Source organism: Macadamia integrifolia, chromosome 10, assembly GCF_013358625.1.
Source record: "Macadamia integrifolia cultivar HAES 741 chromosome 10, SCU_Mint_v3, whole genome shotgun sequence".
Taxonomy (NCBI): Eukaryota; Viridiplantae; Streptophyta; class Magnoliopsida; order Proteales; family Proteaceae; genus Macadamia; species Macadamia integrifolia.
In genome coordinates this window covers 14,945,350-14,968,089 of record NC_056566.1, presented here as the reverse complement: position 1 = coordinate 14,968,089, position 22,740 = coordinate 14,945,350, and the positions used below count along the sequence as shown (strand labels likewise).

Below are 22,740 nucleotides of genomic sequence, written 5' to 3'. Positions count from 1 at the left end.
GATGGATGTTAAGCATCTTTTACTTTAAATTTTTGTTGTTATTCTATTATTACTATTATTATTTTTTAATTATGTTTCTTTCTCCTTCTAGTAAAAGATATGTGAATGGTAGTGCCATGCTATTTCTAATTGGTCTCTTTGCTACACTTGTTTAGGCATGTAGAATATCTCTTTTCCATCAAATCTTCCTTTGATTGTACTTTATTTTTCGCCTTTTAAAGCTTTATAATTCGTCCTCCCTTGGGGGGTTTCTATCCCCCCTCCCCCCTCCCCCACCAAAAAAAAAAAGAAGAAGGAAGAGAGGTGTAGGTTATGATAGATACAAATTGTAAGAATATTACGTCATATTCTTACAGTTTTGTCAACCTGAATTCATTTTTATGGTATTTATATGGTTGAAGGACCCAATTTATCTTCACCATAGAAAATAGAGTATCTCTTCATCCATCTATTTGAATCTCTAATTGGCCAAGTCCATTCATAGTGCCAAAATCACCATTGATGAAGGATTAGCTTTGCCGATTTTATTTCTTATCGGTTCAACACACTGATCTCTATACAAGGATTAGTCCGATTTGAATTGATTGGAATTAGGGTCGATAGATTCTAATCTATATTCAACCATTAAATACTTTATTCGTTCACTAATTTTCTGGTCAAGTCATGATGGATACAAACTAAATACATTGCAAAAATATACGGATTGGATTGCTCTTCATCTCAAGACAAAATAAAAAAACATAAAAAATTCTTAGGTCATTACATTTGACATATGAATTGAAATGAAAAATAATGTTTTTGATTTCATATAATTGGGAGTGAAAGTTAATGACGTGGTATATCGATTGTACGGAGCTTGTAGCCTATGGCAAGGTCTACAAACTTGAATCGAGGTTTGAATCGGTGAGGAATCAGTCAGAATCGGCTCAAATATGCCCAAATCCTCTTGGTGGAATCGGGATGAGTCTTGGCCGATCCAACCTCATTTTCGAATCCCTTGATACCGGTGACGAAGACAAAACTTCATCGACAATGTGATGATTTACAACTTCCATAAACCTGCGTGTCGCCGAACAGGTTCCTTGTCCAAAGTAAAAAAGAGAGTTACTCGAACAAGTTCAACCTGTTCGTAGTTTGGACTTTGGATTGACGCACCGGAGAAGATATTCAGGTAAGAATTAATCAGTTTCTCCACTCATTTCATTAGTTTCCCTTTGAATCATCTATAAACGGCTATATTTCTTCTTGAGAAATTTGATTTTAAAATTTTCACTTTAATTTGGTCTTCCGGGACGGGGGAAAATCATTTGTCCAGGTCTGCAAATCCTTAAAGCGAATTGCTTGGATTTGATTTGGCTGTGGCAAATTTGTATGAGTCAGTGTTTCTATTTAAGGAGAACGTTTATCAGTGAGCAATGTCTACTAATTGCCAACCGCCAAAATCCAAAGTGCCGTTTTCTAAGGAAAAGCGAGATTATCTTAGATTGTCCAGAATGCCCATCTTCTGTCAAATGATCAGAAATTTGCAGTGATTTAGAATTCTAATATATAATGAAAGAAATGGCAGTCTCATAAATTTTCAGGCATTTTGTTGTTGTGACCATTCAATACTAGCAATCAGTAGTGCTGCATTGGAGGTGATTTCAGTAGTATTTCTTCATAACAATTTATGGTTGCTGATCACGAGTTAAATATGGTCGCTGAAATACTTCTTTTATCAGTGGTTCCATAAATTACATAATTTTTTCCTTTACTTTATTTTAGGTGATTAATCTATTTATCTTTTGGGATTTCCATCTTTGCTGTCTGGTTTTAGATAAGGTTGTGGATTTGTAGTGCATCATGCAGGGTTCAAAATTTTCATCATCGAGAGGGTCTCTTTTTCAGACAGAGAAAAGCCCAAGCTTGTTATTTATCTTTTATATTTTTCAGGCACAATTCATTCATACTGTAGCCGTATCCACGAAGCACTCTTCACAATTCATCCCTATGTTGTAAAAGCATCTCGTAAAAATTTTCAATTTTGTCTTAACCTGATTCGGAAGATCACACCCTCCTGACTCATACACCGATCTTAATCACCATGTAGTTACACTATACCTTTCTTCAAAGTATCCAAAATCTGAACTGTCTCTAATAGAAATTGTAGGCAAGGATCAGGATTGGATCTTGGATTGGTGCTCGACGATCCTAATGCTCCTAATCTGGCACAGGTTGGCTTATCCTCTATGCAAAAGTATATCTTGCTTGTAGATTGCATTCTGTAAATCACAGAGTGATCGCGTCCCATCCAATACTTGAAACCTTGATAGCGGGACATGTTATGCATATGCAAGCTGGGGCTAGGGTGTTGGGCCCTTGCAAACTGGTTCCACCTTGGTGATCTATTGTAGAAATTTATCGATAAGATGATCACCATCCACAGTTTGGATATCTAAGTCTTTCCTTTTTATTTTCTTTATTGGATTGCCTGCTTCTTCTTCCAATCGTTTTTATTTTTCTCCCCACCTCTCTAACTAAAAAGCATCATCTGAAGATTATTGTACTACATGGTTGTAACTGGCCACCCAAAATCAAGCAAACTGGCAGGAAAATTTCTTTATTAGTTGTCATATGTCACATGTTGAGTTCTTTATCATATGTTCTTTGCAGAGATGCAGAGTGGGAGAAGATCCTTGAGTGTAAATTTCTTTGACTGCTTTGTTATAACACCGATTGTTGGTAAGTGCAGATTTCCTCGACTTCTTTGTCATAATGCATAACTCTTTTTTTTTTTTAATAGAAATTCAAGAATGGAAAAGGAGACTGCTGCTTGAGGAAACTTTGATAATTTTTGTGTTCTAGAAATCCATTTATCTGGTCTCTTCCTAATGTGCCTCCCCCGCTTTCTGGACAGCCACTCTTTTTCAGGTACCTTGGGCTGCTTCAGTTGTTGCACCGAGTTCCAATTGCTACGCCCTTGACAACAGCAGTAACCTTTTTGATTTTGTATCTTATTACTCTTTATTCTGTAAAATATTCAGATATTTAAGGTGTTTACTCGGGGTCTCGGGGTGCCTCTTGTATTTAACAGACCGTCTGCCTAAGGCATCTTAGAATTTGTTAATATTGCATGGGTTGGATCACCATTCAGAAAGTTCCAGATTAGAGTTTTTTGAATGGTGCGTCGCACTCACTTCTGCCTACATTGGTGCCACCTATATGCTGCTAGTCAGTCAGTCAGGTTACATTAAATTTCCTAAACATTGTTCTAATGCTTCCATTTAAATTTTGAACTGTCTCTCTACAAGAAACTGTTTTCTTCTAAACTGTGATAGACTAGCTGGATTGGGCACCCATTTGAGTATGATGGAAAGGTAATATCCTTGTATAATGTATTAAAGATGATTCATAACTGTCCACCATGCAGTGGATGTTGGGATTTTATAGATATACTATACTGATGACTCATTGTTGTGCAGGATTCTGACTTGGTTGTTAGATTTTGTAGAGATGTGGAGAGTAGATCTCAGACGGTATTTCCAAATCATCATTTTCAACTAGTTTGGCATTCCTATTCTCTTCTTCTAATAACACTTTATATGCATTTTCTAACATGCATTTGGCCAAGGTTTAAGATCTTGCTCTTGCCCCCCATCTCGCTGATCCAAAAAAGAGAGATCTCGCCGAGATCGTGTATTTTTTCCTGGTCGACTTGGTGGTTGGTCTCGATGGCTATATGGTCTTTGTAGCCCCTTAAAGTTAGTATTTACCCTATTATAGGCCTTTTAAACACAATGGAAACATCAGCTTTTTAAAAATCAAACGTAAAATTGTACTTTGACTTTGTATGCTATGTAAGTAGTCCCAAGTCTTCGGACCTTAGGTTAGTATGCTCTATTCCACAATCAACATATGATACAACATGATCCTAAGAATTCAAAAGACATCATATATAAGAAAAGTAACTCCAAATGTGGATGAGGAGGTAATATCCTCTACTCTTTAAGCTTCAGTGAGTGTAGTAATGGAGATGCTCAAGCAAAAGTACCAAAATCCTTGCTCCTTAGTGTTTTTTCTTCAAAAAAGTAGAGAGAGAGAGGCGAGATTTGGCGAGATCTTGGCGAGATTTGGTGAGATCTCGGTCGAGTTTTTGTACAATATATATCTCACCATGCATCTCGTCTCGCCTTTTTGAAAAAACGAGATATTAGATCTCGCTGAGATCTTGAACCATGCATTTGGCAACTGTCTCAAGAACCTTTGTGGCTTGTGAGAGCAGTTTACCTTTCCAATGTAGTTTACTCTCCTTGTTTCCTAAATGGATCAGCTAATTGAATGTGTGCTGAAGCATTTGTCATCGCTAGTATCAACCAGTGACTGACTAATATCCGTAACTATTTTATGGTAAGAAAAATGTGGTGATTAAGTTATCAACATAATTTTTGTCTTTATGCATTATATTGCAACTTGATGCCTTTCTGGATTTACCCTTGGGAGAGGGATCCAAAAGTGCATACTTTCTGGGACCTGGTTGTAGAGAGGCCATATTTTTAAACAATGAATTATATTTAAAAGTGGGAAGAATCAGATTTGTCAAGTTCACTCCACCTTACCATAAGCATAATTCTAAATCTCATTTTGGTTAGACCAAGACGAGCGAAATATCGAAATTTTGCCGAAACAGTGTATACTTTGGCAAATTGTTTCAATTGGCCGTTTCGGTTAGCAATCAGCCATATTTGGCTCCAATACTTCAAGGAAACCTTGTTTTAGCCTATATAAACATATGTAAGCCTTCATATTGCAAGAAAAGTCACACAAAGTGGTGTTCTAGATTTGCAACCTTGGTTGGCAGTAAACGTCGAACCCTATTGTATACCTTATATAATATTGCCTATACTACACATTGTTTTAGTACTAGAAGTCATAATAGGCAAGTAAAACAAGTAAATTATGTATCATGCATGAAGAAACATTATATTGATTAATTATTTATAAAATAGTACAAACTACAAAGTACAGTTAACATAGATACCCAAGTCCCAAGTCTCCGAAGTCCCAATGACACAATATTTTGTCTGCTAAGTGCTAATAGGAACTATGATGTGCTGGATCGGGTCCACTCATGGTTTTATGAGCTGACATGCATTTTCCTCCGACTGTATGACAAATGCATGCCACGCATAGTGTGCGAGAAGAAACGCATGTAGTCCTCCACAACTACCTTGTAAATGGCCTCATCTATATACTAGAGGTAGCCTATACTAGGGTATAGGTCACCGAAATATGAAGAACCAACCATAGAGCCACTGTGACTTGATGGTATTGGCAGCATGTACGGCTAGTGGGATGGATAGGAGAAGAAGCTGTCCAGAAGGACGATCCAGTATGTCCTTACGAGTGGGCGTCATACTCAAAATTAAGAAGGGATGAAGAAGATGCATGTTCCCCCACGCTAGTGGAATGACTATATGCGCTGAACTCCGACCAATCACTCTCTTCGGCAAAGGACCACTCGATCTGCTGTGCCCTATACTCAATCTACCAACAATGCTAAATAGGTTGTCAATGTCCATACAATCAGCATGCTCCTTTGGCCGAAACCGACGGTGAAGCCATCTAGTGTAGATTACGCATGATGAGGGTGGATATGCATCGTGGTTTGTATCTTGTGTGGCATTATCAAACTGGGTATCCCCAATAAATCAAATCGACGCCAACTCCTATACGCTGCACTTCCTGTGCATGGTCATACTCCTCTTGAAGTATTGCATATCTATCACCACCCCATCACCATCATCATTGTCGTTATCAGCTCCATGAGTAGACACGGTGACAGTACGCAAATTTGACCACCTGAAGTGGTGGACCAGTCAGGGTCCTCCTCATCCTCCCTGCCAGGTGCAGGCTCGAACGGTTGGGGTGTTTGTATGTGTATCCAACCCTTTGAAGTCATGTAATCATCTATGACAACACCCATCTCACTGGCTATATGGGTGTCAGGCCTACCCCCAGCCTGATCCATCAACGGTTCACCTCTATCCCTCACCCACTTCACCAGGGGATGCTCCTTATCTGATTCCAACTGGAAAATGTCTGTGAGCTTAATCAAGTTCCTATCATTCTCTATATCCAAGTGTATGTGTGCATCATCAACCTCATATTGTAGTGGACATACACCAAGTCACCCATAGGTTGGGAACCCACTCGGTTTCACCTTTGAGTGGATGAATGAAATCGTACTCTAGTTTCACTCACAGCCGGAGGCGGAACATGTGTAAGAGAGCATCTCGATTGCTATCGTCCTCAGTTCTTGTGCCGCACCCCCATACAACACCCTTCAGCTGCATTACAACAAGACATGTTATTTGCATTTCGGAAGTTTTAATGAAAGTTTAAACACATTCATAAGATACTGAAATGTGTACCAGAATTAGCATTATCTGAGCCAATCACTATGGCGAGGGCTCCGAAGCTCCCCAAAGCATCCCTGAAACTTTCTATCTATACCCATTTGGAAAACTGTTAATGTTAGCAATCAATACCAGTTGGAGTAATTACTTATTATATTCTTAAGGAACTAACCTCATTGTTGCAAATAGATTGTATTGTATCAGTGGGCTCAAACTTGTCAACCACTTGCTTTCACTGCTTCTAGAAGATCCGGATTCAGCCCAAGTCTGTGGCTACATTGCTACTGGGGGTTAGATAGTATGCTGAAAATTGACATATATATTGTCAACGTATAGTAATACATTCTATAATTTTAAAATACAACGTGAATTAGGGACATTAAAAAAAAATACTCACCAGTTTTATGCAGTACAGGCATAAGTTGAAGCTCCCAGCGATTCTTGATAATCTTGAGAAAGGTCTTGCTGCCACGTGCCAGTGAATGAAATAGTGGAAGATTCAGCCAAGGCTGCATTTAGAAGGAACAGCATGGATGATGGTTCCATGCCTTTGTATGGATGCTCTGTTTTTCTTTTTCTTTTTTTCTTTTTTTTTCATGGTTTATCTCAGCTGTTCAGTTGTTTCAGAAGCTGGTGAGATTGTGGCTTTTGCTTGGCATTGTGTTGTTTTTGAACCGTACATAATAATGAAATATAATTTATCCGTAGTCCAAATAAGTGATCAATTCTCATTCGTTGATAAAGCCAACCTAACCAGCCATCAGTTTTGGATGAATTTTGGATCAAAGTTAGGCCCTACCTAGAGGGGAACTCGACCAAAGGGGAGCATTTTCTGTCCAGGGGTTCAATAGATATTAGAAATGTCCCTAATTTTGTCTTCTAGTGACCTCTTCTGCCCAGATTTGAAATTGATAGACCTACCTTGATTTCTGTTGGTTTCTTTGGGTGTTGGACCATAGTATCAACTGAGACTAGGCCTCTTACAGTCCCTGTTAAGGCCCCATCATCTATTGTTAATTTTGTTCACAGATTCTTAACAGTTCTGTAATCGGTTAGCTGTTATAGACTTGGTTTTCCCTTTTAATCCTGAGTTGCTTTGGGTTTCTGTTCTACTTTGGATATTGGTTGTTCTTTGGTTAAAAAATCCTGCAATTGTGAGCTGGTTTGACTTGTCCAACTCAGCTTTACATTAAGCATTGCCTGTGTTGAATAACTTTTGAGGATATTTTTGCATGCGGAGTGAGAAAACTTCATTGTATGTTGTGCTTTTTAATAAATGTGTAAACATGTGTTTGTTGTAGGGTTATGTCACTTTTGGCCGTTTCGATACTTCCAGCTATTTTATGGCTGGTGTTGGGGATGTGAGCTTTGTTCAAGTAAGTCCGTAATGATTCTGGAAATTGGTCCTCTGAAATTGCTGAAAATAACAAATTGTGAAGTGAATGATTCTAGCTTAGTTCCTCTAACTTCTTCAAAAATGTTTATTTGCTGGGAATAACAGATTGTGACTAGCTTAGCTCCTCAACTTCTTCATAATGTTTGAATGTTCATACTTGGGCCTCTCAACATCAAGCAATAACCACAATCAATCCTCTATTACAAAGCAAAAAAGCAGTGAAAATGGTTTTATTTTAGTTGTTCTTTTAATTTATATACCCTGATTTATATATATATATATATATATTTATATTAAACTTATAACACCAGGTTAATTTGTTTGCCAATTTACTCATAAACCAAGAAATGAGTTATTGCTTTGTTTGAACTTGGGTTGCATTTCCTCTTGATCTATGTCAATGATTAGAGGAATGTGGAATAATTTTCATCTCTAGTGTGTAATTAGTTCATTTTGATATGCTTGATGCAATTCCTTGCAACAGAAAATGAGTACTGGGGAAAGTTTGTTTTTGATGCCTTGCATAGTGAATGACTCTGTTGATGTCAAGGAACTAGATTTTGATTTTTTACCTGATTTCGGTAAAATTGAAATATTTTATGGTTTTGATTTTGGTTTTGGGTGAAATTTTAGATGCTTAGTATTGATTTGTGGGATCTTGGGTGTATTTTCACGTAATTGTTAATATCTTAGTATTCATAAAAATTTAATTTTGTAGGTCTTGTATTCAGCAGTGCACATAATCTCCCTTAGAGAGATTTGGAACCTATATGAATGACTCATGAAATCCTCGGACCCATAGCATGTTTCTAGACACTGTCACACCAACTAAGATCTGCCCACCTGCCAAAGAATAGGGAAAATTTTTGTTTTACAGCTAAAGGAAACTAGGAAGCTCCTAATGGTTGTTTTGTGGATATTTTTCTCAGAATTTTTCTACATTGATTCCTTTTGGACTTGATTTATGTTTATTGTAAGAGCTGAAGTTGTATGGCTTTGAACATTTACATTCAACTAGCCTGCCTTGCAAATCCAGGGCTTTTACAATGGTGACTTGACAAATTGTGAGCAAAGCTTTGATAAAAAGGGGCGTACAGCTCAGGTTGGGACTTCTGTTGTTTACTTGGCTGAGAAGAAGTTAAACATTGTTGCCATTGTAATCTTATGCAATGATGACCTCTGGATACTTGTCACATTATGTAATTGCAGGTGGATATTATATGTGGGAATTGCTTAAATGGAAGATGTAAAGGTGTGTGATCATTTCTTTACTGATTCCAGTTTATAAATAGCAGGAAGAGTTTAGATATACTGGGGACGAACTCCAATTGTTGGGATAACTTATATGAAGTTCTTACCATCGTGTCACAACTTTTACCTTCAAAACTTTTGGTCTAGTTGAGGTAAGTGGGAATAGGGTTGGTCCTAGGTCTATGCTATCATCAGCTATGGACTTTCCCATCAAAGCAGGAGGTATCTTAACTCTGTTTTTTCTGGCTTCCTGTACAGATGTACCTGGCTTTTGGAATATTTTTGGCTTTGAGCTTTTAGAATCCTAAAATACTTCACATGGATAACTGAGAAGTGTCTTTCCACTTTGAACACCATAACCCTTTCCTGTCGTTTAGGTTCAAACAAGTATCATACATTATGGTCTTGATTGGTCCGCATCACATTTGTAGTGTGGTATGTAGGTTTGAAGTCAATAAGATTCCAAAAGCCATGTGCATTGAGCAGGAAAACATGGGTTTCATGTAAACAGACCTGAATAGATATGTGCTGAAAACAGAAAAGAGACAAGAATCCCATAACAAGGAAAATTGGTTCAACTCGACTAGTTAAACTGTCAGCTGGCAGTTTTTTTATCAGGATCTGACTCATCCAATCTGTCAATTCTGAAAAGAGATGATCCAAAATCTGATTGAATTATGATTCGATCTTTCAATCCAATATTTAATTATTAATCAGTTGAATATGGATACACTTCTATCCCATCAGATTATATCGGATTATTTTCTGTATATGCATTTATACTTTACAGAGTGGATTTGATGGTTATTTCTATTTATATAATCTAGGTATGTAACAAAAGAAGACGTATCACCATTTTGGCTTGCACCCTATTCCCCTTTCCATCATGGTTCTGCTTCTCCAATATTCTGATGATCGAATTGTACTTTTTCTGTGCTTCATTATAATTGCTGTTCTTTTATAATTTTTTATGCTTAATCAGATTTGCAATATCTGGATCTGATATTCAGATATTGAACAGACTTGAATATGAATTCAGGGCAATTGACCTCTCAGATCTATCAATTATTTGACCGAGATTTCTTATCCAGTTACATAAAAATGGCGTACCCAGTGCATGAGGCTCCCGCCACCGCGGGGAATGTCCACAGCCTTACCGCTGCTTTGCAGAGAGGCTGTTTCCCGACTCGAACCAGTTATAGAATGTGTTTTTTTTTTTTCCCTCTCATTTCAAGAAGCTGACGGATTTCGACCATATTAATTTTTTCCTTCGTTCAAAACTATCTTTCTATTTACTAAACCATCTTATGCTCTTACACTTGGAGATTGGTAAGTGCCTACGAATATATTCAACTTATTGTGTTGAAGTTGGCTACTCTTCAACTCATCAAATATATGCTGGCATTTTTAGTTCTTCAATTGATTGGATGGCAAGAGGGGGTGTGTTTTTTTTTTTTTTTTTTTTTTGGGGGGGGGGGGTTGTTCGTTACGTTTTTTTGTTGATGATGCCTTGAAGATTTTGGTCCTACACTAAAGGAGTTACAGGAGAACCATTGAAAGCTATTTCCTGCAGTGGTTGCATACTTGCATCCATATAAGGGCCTTATTTTGCAACTGAATCTATTTGTTTTGTGTTATAGTGCATGGGAATTAATGGGATCTTCTTCTTCCTTCTCCAGGTGAACTGGGCTGCATATGCAATGTGACTTACGATTCACCTTGCAGGTCTTCATCTGATCTTGACTTAAATGGAACTGTGTATTTCCTTTTGTTTCTTGTCAATTGATTCTGTGATCTACCCTGAATACCAGGTTAAAACATCAGTTATTTCTAAGCCAATTGATGCCTCTTTTTTAGTGCATGATTTCTAAACTTCCATGGGGTATTGTTCTACTGGAATCTCACAATGGATAAGGTTCACTGACAGGAAATACGTTTTCACTAAGATGTTGGCAAAGCTAGGATAATACCTATCAAGAAATTACTCAAGTTTAGATTTCTGAAAACGTATTCAAGAAATTTATACTGAACAGATTTCATGTAAAACTGTGTGTAGAAATTTTGAGGAAAAAAGAAATGGATTATTTGTGAAGTGCTTACCCTCAAATTTTCAATAGAATACATGCTATGATGATTACAGTCTTTGACATTTAAATATAAATTGGAAACTCGGCTTGTGTGGAAATGTTATAATTTCAATCATTTTTATTGACAATCTAAAATACAAAGTTGTGTTTTCAGTCTTCTAAGTTTGCAATATTCTATTTTACTGTTCTAGTAAACTAGTGTAACTAATGCCCTTACATATTTTAATCTTTAATGCTTTTTCGTTTTGGTTGAGTAGACAGTTGTTTCTCTTTGGAAACTTTGCAGAACCATTTCCTTATCATAAATAATTTGTTGGTCCTTATAAAAAGAATAAGAGGAAATAAGAATAATGCAAATTATCAAAAGGGGGGGGGGTGGGAGCTGGCACCGAAAAGGCAAGAATAAATGGGAGGAAAGAAACTGAAGATAATCACTGCTTAGGAGATGTCACCTCTCAATGTTGTTGCTGATGCTGTCTTGGTCGACTTTGATATCACAGTATACCTTTGCCTTCTTTACCATTGACAACAATCACTGCAAAGAGGTGAAGAATGAGATGTAGGTTTAGTTACTTCTAGCATAGAATGAGTAGTGTATATAATTATGTAGAAACAAGAATGGTAAGGTTTATACATACATGGCTGGCATATTGTTGTATCTGGTAATTGACGGTTGACTAGACAGACGCTTTTTTAGCCTGATATCCATATTGGTCTTAAAAACGATAAAAGTACCTTAGGTTCTTGCAAGTTGCAAGAAATTTATTGTCCACATGCCATGGCTCTTCTCTTTACTGTTCTATGCCTAGCTGAGGGATAGGTGAGTTGCTAGATATTTGATTGTTAGAACATCTGAAACAGCATGTATGAAAAAAAAGATTTTACTTGTTTCGAACATGGGAAGTTGGGAACCACATCATATTTTGCAAAAACAATCACACACTGTCAACCTCAAAACGTAGTAGTGTTATTTTTGTCAGTGGTAAGAAAGGTTAATTTGACTGTCTTTCCTGCTATATCACCGACTGATATAAATTCCAAATTACAACATGTATTATATTTGAATTTAGGGTTCGTGCTGAGCTTGCCATCCCGTGTGAGAAACGTGGTCCTCATGTGTTTGAAGGTTTTACCATTGGTTTTCATCCTCGGTCATGGGAACTTGTAAGAAGTCATTTTTTTCTTGCTGAATTCTCAAGTTCAACTCCAGTTTGTCACTAAGAAGGAGGTTTCTTTTGCTGGATTGTAGGTTTACAATGGGATGACTCAACTGGGTTTTGAAAAGCTTAACTGTGAATTCAGGTGTGGTGAATCTTTTGCAAGTAATTTGGTTTCTTAAAAGTGTTGGTTCTGTTTAGTTCATTGTGCACCTTTTAGTTTCTCATGCATGGTTACAAAAAGTAATGATGGTTGGGTTTAGTGCTAATAAATCATAAACAACCATCTAAGTTATATTTTCATCTCCTTGCTTCCTGAAGATGTAGAAATTCAATAGTTCACAATAATGGTCCTGAAGTTTTCTCTATTTGCTAGCTCGGGAGAGAATATGTTATGATTATGTCCAGGCACTCCTTTTTATATCCAGCCATTTCTTACCATCATCTGTTAGTATATCATATGCTTATCCTGTTAGATTTGGCAATTTTGTAATTTTCTCTTTATTTTTTATTTGGTTATTCATATGATTTTTCTATGAATCTCAAGAGTTTCTGAATGTTGCAGCTTCGGAACTGAGCAGACTCATGTATCTCTTTATATGACTGCAATTTCTTCACTTTCTAGTCTGGTGGGGAAACCTGTCATTGAGGTAATTTTATCTCTTAACCATGTCTTACCAAGAAAAAAAAACCTGTTATAAAGATACAGATTACACTTAATCATATGTTCTTCATTGGTTGAACTCCTTATAAAGTTGAAAACGTTCATATTCCTTCTGCCAGGTTAGCCCTAACAAAGGGCTGGAGGTTGAGCTGTCTGGCTCAGGAGCAAATGGGAGCCCACCGACCACTCTGTCACCGACAATACTGATCATTGATTGGAGATGTATGTCTATTTCAAGTTATTGTGATATATTTATCTTGTCCATTATACGTGATTTTCTTGAGTTCTCATGTTCTCTATTTCAGGTGAGGAGGCCAGTGATGCTCCATATCAAGTTAATATTTCTATCCCAGTGGAGGGTTATGAGCCTGTTGAGTTCACTCTTACAAAATTGTGCGGTATGTTCTTCAATTGCCAATGAATAATGCGGCAACACCACTTCTTTCCCCCATTCTTTAAGGTTAAGCACTAATAAGAGTTTGCTGCAAATTTTGAGTTCAGAATGGTGAAAGTTATTGTGGTCAGCAACCCATGAGAAAAATTGGTGGTGGGCACATGTATTCTACCATGTGGAAGAGTGATGTGGCAATTCTGACTATTGGATTTCTAGGAAATGGTCCAAATTGGCCACATGTCATATTTTAGCCTAACAATCCAATCATTTACCCTATTATATGTATGCCCAGTTACTCCCTTGTAGTCCTGATTTTTCAATGCTTTATTTTGCCTTTTGGCCAAGTCTGATAGGACTGAAACTTGACGTGTGAGCAGGGAAAATTGGGACCTACTTGTCCATAAAATTTTAGCCCCATCTGAGCTGCCACATGGCAGGACTGTTGGATCATGGCAACATAGGATGGGGTTGAATTGGGTTGCTAAATTTTTTTTGCAAGTTGATCACTCAATTTCCCAAGACACAATTGAAACCCAAGTAGAGAGGTTGTGCTAAAGAGGGTACTCAAATAAAAGGTAGGAAGAGAAGGAGAGACAATTGAGCACACAAGATTTATAGTGGTTTGGCAACCCGCCTATGTTCACTACCAAGATCAGACTTGGCTTTCACCATCTCCAACACTCTTACAAAGCTTTTATGGGATCAAGACAAACCCATGTGATTTAAATTTTTTAATTCATATTGAAATTTAGATTAGACACTAAAAAATGTGGGGCCATTCTCCAACATAGTTAAACTACTTTAAAACCATTATGGACTTATTGATAAGATATTAACAATCCCATTTACAATGTCAATTCATTAAACAGGCTCCATTCCTCAGAGAAAATTCTATTAATTAATAAAATTGAAACGAAGAAACCCCTTGTAACCACCCAACTAGAGACTTATTCAGCCGGATCTTTTTTTACAAGTAATAAATTATTTATTGATAAGAAGAATTGATGTAGGAGGATACCCAGACAACTAGGATTCCTACAAATATTACCCACATGGACAGAGGTAGACTCACTAGGGCTTAGAAAGGGATTGGGATTAATAGAGAACAGCACAATACATTAATTAGCATGCATGAATTAGAGGACTATTAAACAGAGTAGCAGCAATCAATACTAATCTAGAAAGAAAAGCATATAAACTACCTAGGCTTCAAGTGGGGAATATGGGGAAAGGAACATGGCAACATAATGTAGATAGGCACAAATCAATTCAAGAATTCAGAGAGTGAATATCATGCTCTACCTTACATCAATCAACTACTAAAGAAATCAGCAGCATTCTTAATCACAGAAAATTGATTACGAAAACAGCAATAGTATGTAAGTTCAGCAGGATGAAAATATAAGAGCAACAGTAACGGGTTTGAACTCAGCAGGATAATTCTAAAGGACGGAAGGAAATAATAATGGCTGAAACAGAGGTTAATTTCAGTCTTCAATGGGATCAATTGGGTGGTAGTAAACAGTCAAGGAAGTGGGGATGGGGGTGAGGATCTACTTACCTTAACGCTGTCCCGTTCTGAGGAGAAAAGGAGAGGTCGAAGTCCTCCCAAATAGAGGTGCAGCCCACCTTATTTGATGAAGGGAAAACTCCAGTTTGTTGAAGAAGTGTTCAGCGGCATTCTGATGGGGCTTTACGCAACTGAGATGGACCTCAGTCGGTAGTATTCAGTAGCTGCAGTAGACGTGACAGTGACCAGAGAATAGATGCAGTGAAAGAGAAAGAGAATGGGAGGGAAAATCGTGAGAGAGGGGAGGCGAGAAAGAGAGAGAAGATTGAGAATGAGAGATGAGAGAGAGAGAGTCATTGCCTTCTTTGCTTTCAATAATCATTCATTAAAAAAAAAGTCCTGGCCAATGGCCTTATATAAGTAGGGAGATAATTACTAAGCAAAAAAAAAGAGAAAGGAAAAGGTCAACTAGGAAAATAATCTCACAATAAAAGAAGTTTCCTAAAACAAATAGGAATATTATTTGGTTTCCTACTTATCTCAAAGATCTAAACAAATAAGATACTAGAAAAATAAGCTAACTAAATAACAAATCAGTTGTGGAGCCCACACAATCTTGGGTGATGGGAGAGAGAGAAAGAGGCCAGCGATAAGGCAAGGCTGGTCGATTCTTCCTCCCTTCTTCCTTCTTCTTCCTTCTTCTCTTTTAGTTTCCTTCTATGAAAGCATCCTCCAGCCATAGTGAATGTGGCTGGTTCTTGCGTCGGCGTTGCTGGTACACCTGGATGTCCCCATCAAGAATAGATACTGATACAACCTCAAAAGAGGAAATAGTGACTAAAATCAGCCCCAAAACATAGTAAACATCAAAACATAAACTGGTACGGTTTACAATGAGAGGCTTCCTCAAAGAGTAAAAAGGGTCTGACCACCCTTTGCTTGGCCAAGTAATCAGCCTCCTCAGTCACCTGTCTCAGCATTCAAGTGAATGAGCAATTCAGCTGGGGTCGAAGAGTTTTAATGCATCCGATCCTGTGCTTGTGATGTCATGGTTCTAATCAGCACATAGCATCTACTTAATAAAGCATTTTCTTCTGCTGAGTTCCTTTCCAAGGACTTCAATAATCATGTTTCCTTCTATTCCTTTCCAATGACTTCAATAGTGAGGTTTCCTTCTATGAGGAAGAATATAGACGTCATAGGCTCATAGACTCTTCTTGATGCTTCAGGATTCCTCTCATGATTACGGATTACCAGGAACTTGCTTCATATTGCAGTAAGCATTAATAAAATTATAAATAAATAATGAAATAAAGCATTGTGGAAATCATTTTGTTTAATCCACTGCATACTTTTTGTATTCTCTCTCCAGAGTTGTGCTGTAAAGAGATAAGATAAATGAAACAGAAGATTATACAATAAGAGCAATGTCACATATGAGGAATGGAAATAGTATTAAGTTACTGCTCAAGTCAAAAGCTTATGGAAATTACTTGACCCTTATAACAAGGGGCAACAAGCCAATAATAAATACACAAGGAGCATGTTGTCAAGATATTACATCAAGTCAAAAGAATATTTGAGATAGTCACCTATTTAATCTGGTCAAGTAGTGACATAGCCTAGTCAACTTGGGTGAGCTTAGTGTCGCTGTTGAATTATTGTCTAAGTAAGAGATAGTATCAAAAGTAGTTGACTGTCATCATAAAAAGCACACTGCTCCAAACTTCTGTGTCTTGCTTTTTTTCCCTTCACATAGTTCATTTTCTTCCCAAAAAGCAACAAGTGTAGTTTTGAACGGGAGCTTCCTTTAATTTTCATTAATTTACTATAATGCCATAGCTTGATGCAGAGATGGGCCAAAACAATTTATTGGCACTTGTGCAGATAATTGCCCGTTCTAATGCAGATAATGCCACCCAGTTTTGTGCTCCCATTGCATTCTACTTCATAATTACTGGCCAGCTATGTGCCTGCACCATATTCTAGTTTGCATGGTGGTGGTTTCATATTGATATTTCCATTGCTTTTAGATCCTGAATTTGTTTGTTCAAGTTTTGCAGAACATAGGCAGAGCAGGAGTGGTGATGCTACAAGAGGATGGGCTACATTTGGAATACTTTCTTGCGTGTATGCTGAATTTTACCCTCTACTCAGCTCCAAGAAGCTCTTTATCTTTTTCCCCCCAATTTTTGGACTCATTTTTTTTTTTCCAATCACCTTGTGGGGGGGGGGGGGGGGAGGTGGATGATAGTATGATGGCAGGAATTTATTACCTCTCCCCATGGGCCATGGTTTGTTTTTTGGGGACATGTGTAGAAGTCCCTCCGCTAATAAAAATTTAAAAGTGCGAGCAAATAATGTTTTCAAGAGAGGCATCTTTGTCAAAAGTAACATTCTGGAGACTGAGCAACTGATTCTGTTCACAGAAGATTCCATTTAAGTAGCTGAGGGATGTATGAGTCTATGAGAAGCCAATATATGCTGTGTCCTTTCCTTCTCTGCCAACGTGAATAATTCTTTATCCTGTCAGACTGATGTTGTTGATTGCAGTAGGAGAATATCAATCAACGTGACCATAGACAATGCAGCTTAGAATAATAGGATTATCAATTCACCTATCATTCTTACTTATTGTGCTGTCCATGTCTTTTGGATCCGTGTTGCTCTTTTAAGTTTTAACCATTTAATGAACTGGCCCCTTGCAGATTCATTGTGATGTCAACCATACTTTGTTGTGGGGGGTTCATTTACAAGACTCGAGTTGAACATCAGGTTGGTTAATTGTTTCTGTTTTCCTGCATTGAATAAACTTCTTAACTTTGGTTTACTGCCTACCAATGGTTATTATTTTTTCTCTGCAGCGTGGGCTTGATGCATTGCCTGGGATGACAATTCTATCAGCTTGTTTAGAAACTGTAAGTGTGGTTAGATTTGACATTATGGATATATTAGGAATTCAGAAACTTGGAGCTGGATATTGTTCGGTTCTCCATGTTGAATTATAAAATTCTGGCTGAAGTCATCCTTCAATTGTTATTTTAAGTACACAAATTGGGAGTAGGGGTGCAAGTTTGGCCCTTATGGCCCAGAACCGCCCTTGGCCCGCCTTGATCCTGAACAAGTATCAACCAGAAAATTTTGGCCCTAAGGACCGGCTTGGCCCTGAAATTTCTGACCCTGTGTCAGGGTCAGGGCAGGTAAGGGTTGATGTCTTTGGCCTGCCCAGCCCGCCATGAACCCGGCCCTGATTTTTTTACCCTGACTTTTGGCCCTACCCAACCCTGATTTTTGCCCCTAATGTTGACCTTGGTTATAACCCTAGTTGTGACCCTGATTTTAACCTAATTTTATATATTATTTCACATTGAGTCATTGACACCTCAAAACTCTTAATATATCTTCTCACAATCTCATCGATCTCTCTTATATTTTTTACCAATAAAAAGATCTCTTTGTTTAATATGACAAGGGTTTTAAGATCTTCAGATTGTTTGCCTTATTAGGATGATCTCTTTGTTTATTATGATAAATAATTGAATTTTTTTGGATTATTTACTTTCTTACTTTGGATGTTCTCCTTTTTGTTTATCATAGTAGTTACTAGTTAGAGTTATTTGTAATATTTGAATGTTTGCTTTAGGATGTTCTCTTCATAACAAGTAATTTGTAACTTTGTTTTTTATCTCCTCTTTATTATGAATATTTTTAATTTTTAAGTTATTTCATATTTTGTAGGGTCTATACCTACCCCTTGATGGCAAACTAGGGTCAGGGTCAATCAGGGCCATCCCGACCCTTGATGGCAAACCAGGGTTAAGGTCAATCAGGTCAAGGTCATCCCGGCCCGACCCTGAAAAATCAGGGCCAATTAAGGCGGGTAAGGGTTGGATTGAACCCTGAAGGGTAGGGCATGGGTTGAAGTTTTGTGGCCCTGAGTCAGGGTCAGGGCGGGTTTGGGTCCAGTTAAGGGGACTAAGGGTTGGGCTAGGGTTTTAAGAAGCCCAGCCCAACCCGGCCCTGTTGCACCCCTAATTGGGAGGAGGATATTAAGGTGCAATTGAACTCATGATTAATAGCTGAGTTGTTTGAACTATGCTTAGTTTAATTTTAATCCCTAACTGACTTGTAGAAAAACTCTTTAATGGTTGGTTGAACTGGAAAAACATTAGGTGAGTGGAGGCAGCGGCAGCTACTCACGACCAGAGGACCTCAATGGCACATTCATCAATCAAGCATCTTGGGAACGCCAGCCTGTTTCTGCTCAGGGAAACCAGAGAACGAGTGAAAGAAGATATGGTTCAATCTGACGTTCTGAAATGTAGACCAAGTGCATTAAAGTTTCAGGTTTTCTGTATTGCTTTTGTATTTACCTTCTTAAAATTTGGATGAATAACATAAAAACACATCAGGATTCTTGAGTGTATCATTTATCTTGTTCAGTTATTCTAGAACCAAGATATTTCAAAATAATCTCTTTTTGATCTTCAATTTCACTGATTTCATAATTGTTATCAATTTCTTATGTGGGTGGAACTGTGGAAGTTGATGTTGATGATGTTATTTTTCTGCTGAACTGAAATTATTGAGGTTGGGGCTGGAACAAGAATGTCAGAGTGTAATTACGAATTGTCTATGGAAGTTGTGAGTTGCAAGCTTGTTTGATACTTATTTAAGCTTTGTATGGTTGAAGCTTTCTTTGATCCTCTACACCGATGGATGTAGCACATTGTCAACCACATAAATCCTTGTGTTCTCTGTGTTGTTATTTTTCATGTATATTTCTTTGTGCTGTTGATGCTAGAGTCACATTTTCCCAGAGTAGTGCCACTGAGAGCACCTTATATTAATCTGAATACTGTATCGCTGTCCATTGGGTGTGCTGGTCATTTTGGCATCACAAATTCCTTTCGTTGGCACCATATTTTTCTCATGTTTTGCACAGATGAAAGGTTGGTGCTGGACAATGATACGAGTAAGTCACAACCTGGATCAGGTTCAACCAAAACCATGCCTACTCAAACCAAGCTTTTGTTTGGTTGCGCTTCAGGTTGGTTTGAATTTGGAATATGCAAACCTGACCTAGGTTAGGTTGTGCTTGCTTGGAGTCCTCAAGTAACCCAAACTAACATGATCTTGGGATACTGCATTAAAGGCTGTGTTCTGATCTATGTATGTAATTCAATATATTTTGAACCTTATGTCATGGAATTTTCATTTACTTAGAAGGTTGCTGTTTTCATTTTTGTTTACTAGTAGTACATTATGTACCCAAATAAAGAACCTTAGAATCATAAACATGTTCAAAACTAACTCTGCTAAGGTTTAATATTGGGTGGGGTTTGAATTCAGTTATCTAATGTTGAGTCCTCTGTTCTTTGGTTTGGGCTTAAGTTGATTCCCCATCCCAGGCAAGTTGCATACCTAAATATGAGAACCATGAAACCATATTTTGTCTGGCATGATGTTCACACATTGAGTGGGAATGGACAAGAGAAATGTAGGGTCTTCAACCTGGCTAAATTGCAAAAGGTATTGACTATCTTTGTTTCATTGGTCTAAACATTGTTGGTATCTTCATCCCCAATGACATCATGGTCATTCAGCCCAATGTCAGGAAAACAGAATGCCTGTGTGACAGTATTTTTTCCATCAGTAATCACTCAAAGTTTTTATCATTCTTCTCTCTCTCTTTTCCTTTTGCTCTCATGAATAATAGATGTGATTCCCGACCTAGCCTTTAGAAAGACGTCAGTTCTCCCAGCTTACCATTAACAACAGAAGTGAGTTGCAGACAGTACTAGTAACAAACTTGACCAATATTGGGGATTGAGAAACAGATATCATAACACATAGGAGTCAAATTTGGTAGTTTATTTTCTTATTTAATTCAGTGACCATAATTATGGATATGTAAAGAAACAGAAATCCAGTCGAACATATATATAGGAGTCAGATTTGGTAGTTCAATTTCTCAGTTAACTTGGCGACAATTCTTCCTTACTTCTCCATTATAACCCATGAGAGGACTTATGTTCCCCATTTTGACCATTGAATTTGCAAATTGGTTGAAGAAGAGATCTTCATCTTCGGCATAGCTCCTAACCAACTCCATAGTCTTGCCTACATTCCCTGTCAGCAGCACTTCATCTGAATGGAGAAGCCCTTTCCCCAGCAAGATCAGCTTGAAATAGGTGTTATCAAACTTGGCCGGAGAAGCAAAATCCAATGGGGAGATGATGTTATCACCCCCTAATTTAGGGCAAACTGATGTCAAACCGTGATAGTAGGTTCTCTCCAGAGTCTCATCTGGTTGGTTATTTCCATTCTGGTTGTAAAGCCTCTGCTTGAATGTCACACATCTTGCCATTCCAATGGTATGGCTCCCTGCACAAGAAGTTTAATATAAGTAGAAGTGCAAGGCTGTAAGAGTTTAGAGGTTGAATGTCTTAAAAATGTTGGACATTTGGAATCTCACACACCTGACAGTGCTACTAGGTCTACTTCGTCAAGGCCTTGGCGATTGAATAGTGTTACAAGGTTTTGGAGAGTTGAATTTGGTGGGGGGAGGTTTCTGTTTGAGCCATTGAGACTTGCCGTCTTGGAGTCTTTCCTTCCTAATGGAAGGACCCAGTAAGGTCCACCACTCTTGTTCCACATATCCAACAATCTTTATTAGGAAGATACAGAAGAAAACCATTTGAACAGAGTGGTCATATGGATAAATTAGACCAGGATCATTATGCTATCATCCTTGCTTACCAGTACTGTGGAACCCCTTGCAGCAAGTGCAAGGATGTCTGCGCAAGAGACTGTCAGAGGACAGACATCTTCCAACTTAGCCTTGATCTCATCTATCACTTCAAATCCTCTAATAGAATTCCTGTTCGGGTTTGAATGTTTTTCACTCATGATTGTTGATCTATCATCCAACAACACCGATGCATCGCAACCCTGAAAAGGATTATTTTATTAGCCAAACTACATTGTCTGTCATATTGTGGACTTACAGCTTGTGCTGAAATTGGACATACTGTGGAGTGTGGAAGTGATGCATGGAGAGATGGTTTCTAATCTCTATGCCCTTGATAACTTAGGAATGGATGGGTGTATTCAGTCTTTTGATTACTTCAGTGAGTTTGCACATCTATAGATGAGATGGTAAACTTTGGGATGCAGGAGTTGATGTTTGTGAAGCAAAGGAGCTTTTGTAAGCCAATAGTGGAGCATTGCTACTGGTTTTGATGTCATTGTTTTATCATGTTGGAAGGTCCCATTTCACAGATGATAAATAAATTAAAAATGAATAGATAAACAGTAACAGGAAACATTAGACTGTTTTCACTAACTGAGGGGTTAGTACTAGGATGAAAACATCCCAAAAAAAATTGATTGCTAAAGAATTAAGGTATTGAGAAAAGCTTTTAAGGAAAATATAGTGCAACTGTGCAAGAAAAGAGGACAAAGAACCATCTTACTACTAATTTAGAAAGCCAACCTGCACAAAGCAATCATGGAAGTGAAGCCTAAGCAGAGAGGCAGCCATTCTAGGGTCTTTCGCAATGGCTTGCTCTAGAACTGACATGACAATGTCATAAGCTTGAGGGCATGAGTATTGATAGAATTCTGGAATAAGATTAAAAGACTCTTCACCACTTCCACCACCACCACTACCCCCACCCCAGTTAAAATTGAAACCAGGAAATGCTATGGAAACAGTGGAAGACAGGGAAAACACAACCATGACACCAAATGAAACTCTTAAGGAGGCCATTGTGCATGTCTTGCATTAATATTGTAACTCTATCAATGAGCAAATGTGTTCATATCACAGATTTTATTAATAGGACTCAGTGATCAGTATCAACTGCCCACCCCCCCCCCCC

General features: G+C 37.9%; 2 protein-coding genes across 7 annotated transcripts; one reads left to right on the top strand and one right to left on the bottom strand.

Moving 5' to 3' along the window:
- The first annotated feature begins 1,015 nt into the window (after positions 1-1,015).
- LOC122091787 lies at positions 1,016-19,345 on the top strand. Of its 6 annotated transcripts, none has more exons than XM_042661921.1 (19): positions 1,021-1,171; positions 2,141-2,213; positions 2,653-2,721; positions 2,897-2,988; positions 3,318-3,356; positions 3,462-3,515; positions 7,697-7,771; positions 8,810-8,893; positions 9,001-9,043; positions 10,722-10,767; positions 12,200-12,293; positions 12,379-12,431; positions 12,852-12,936; positions 13,070-13,172; positions 13,256-13,348; positions 16,918-16,984; positions 17,563-17,629; positions 17,719-17,772; positions 19,027-19,345. In XM_042661921.1, exons 3-19 carry the CDS (start codon positions 2,655-2,657, stop codon positions 19,162-19,164), a joined length of 1,254 nt encoding a protein of 417 aa, XP_042517855.1. In that variant the 5' UTR covers positions 1,021-1,171; positions 2,141-2,213; positions 2,653-2,654; the 3' UTR covers positions 19,165-19,345. The 6 variants fall into 6 exon arrangements, with proteins under 6 accessions (XP_042517857.1, XP_042517854.1, XP_042517855.1 ...); XM_042661922.1 differs by having other exon boundaries at positions 1,026-1,171; positions 2,150-2,213; XM_042661923.1 differs by lacking the exon at positions 2,141-2,213 and having other exon boundaries at positions 1,016-1,171; positions 8,828-8,893.
- Positions 19,346-20,739: 1,394 nt separating this feature from the next.
- LOC122092042 (peroxidase 9) lies at positions 20,740-22,628 on the bottom strand. Its single transcript, XM_042662336.1, has 4 exons — positions 22,353-22,628; positions 21,617-21,808; positions 21,337-21,502; positions 20,740-21,241 (listed from the first exon to the last, which is right to left on the bottom strand). Exons 1-4 carry the CDS (start codon positions 22,626-22,628, stop codon positions 20,829-20,831), a joined length of 1,047 nt encoding a protein of 348 aa, XP_042518270.1. The 3' UTR covers positions 20,740-20,828.
- Between the last annotated feature and the right edge of the window lie 112 nt (positions 22,629-22,740).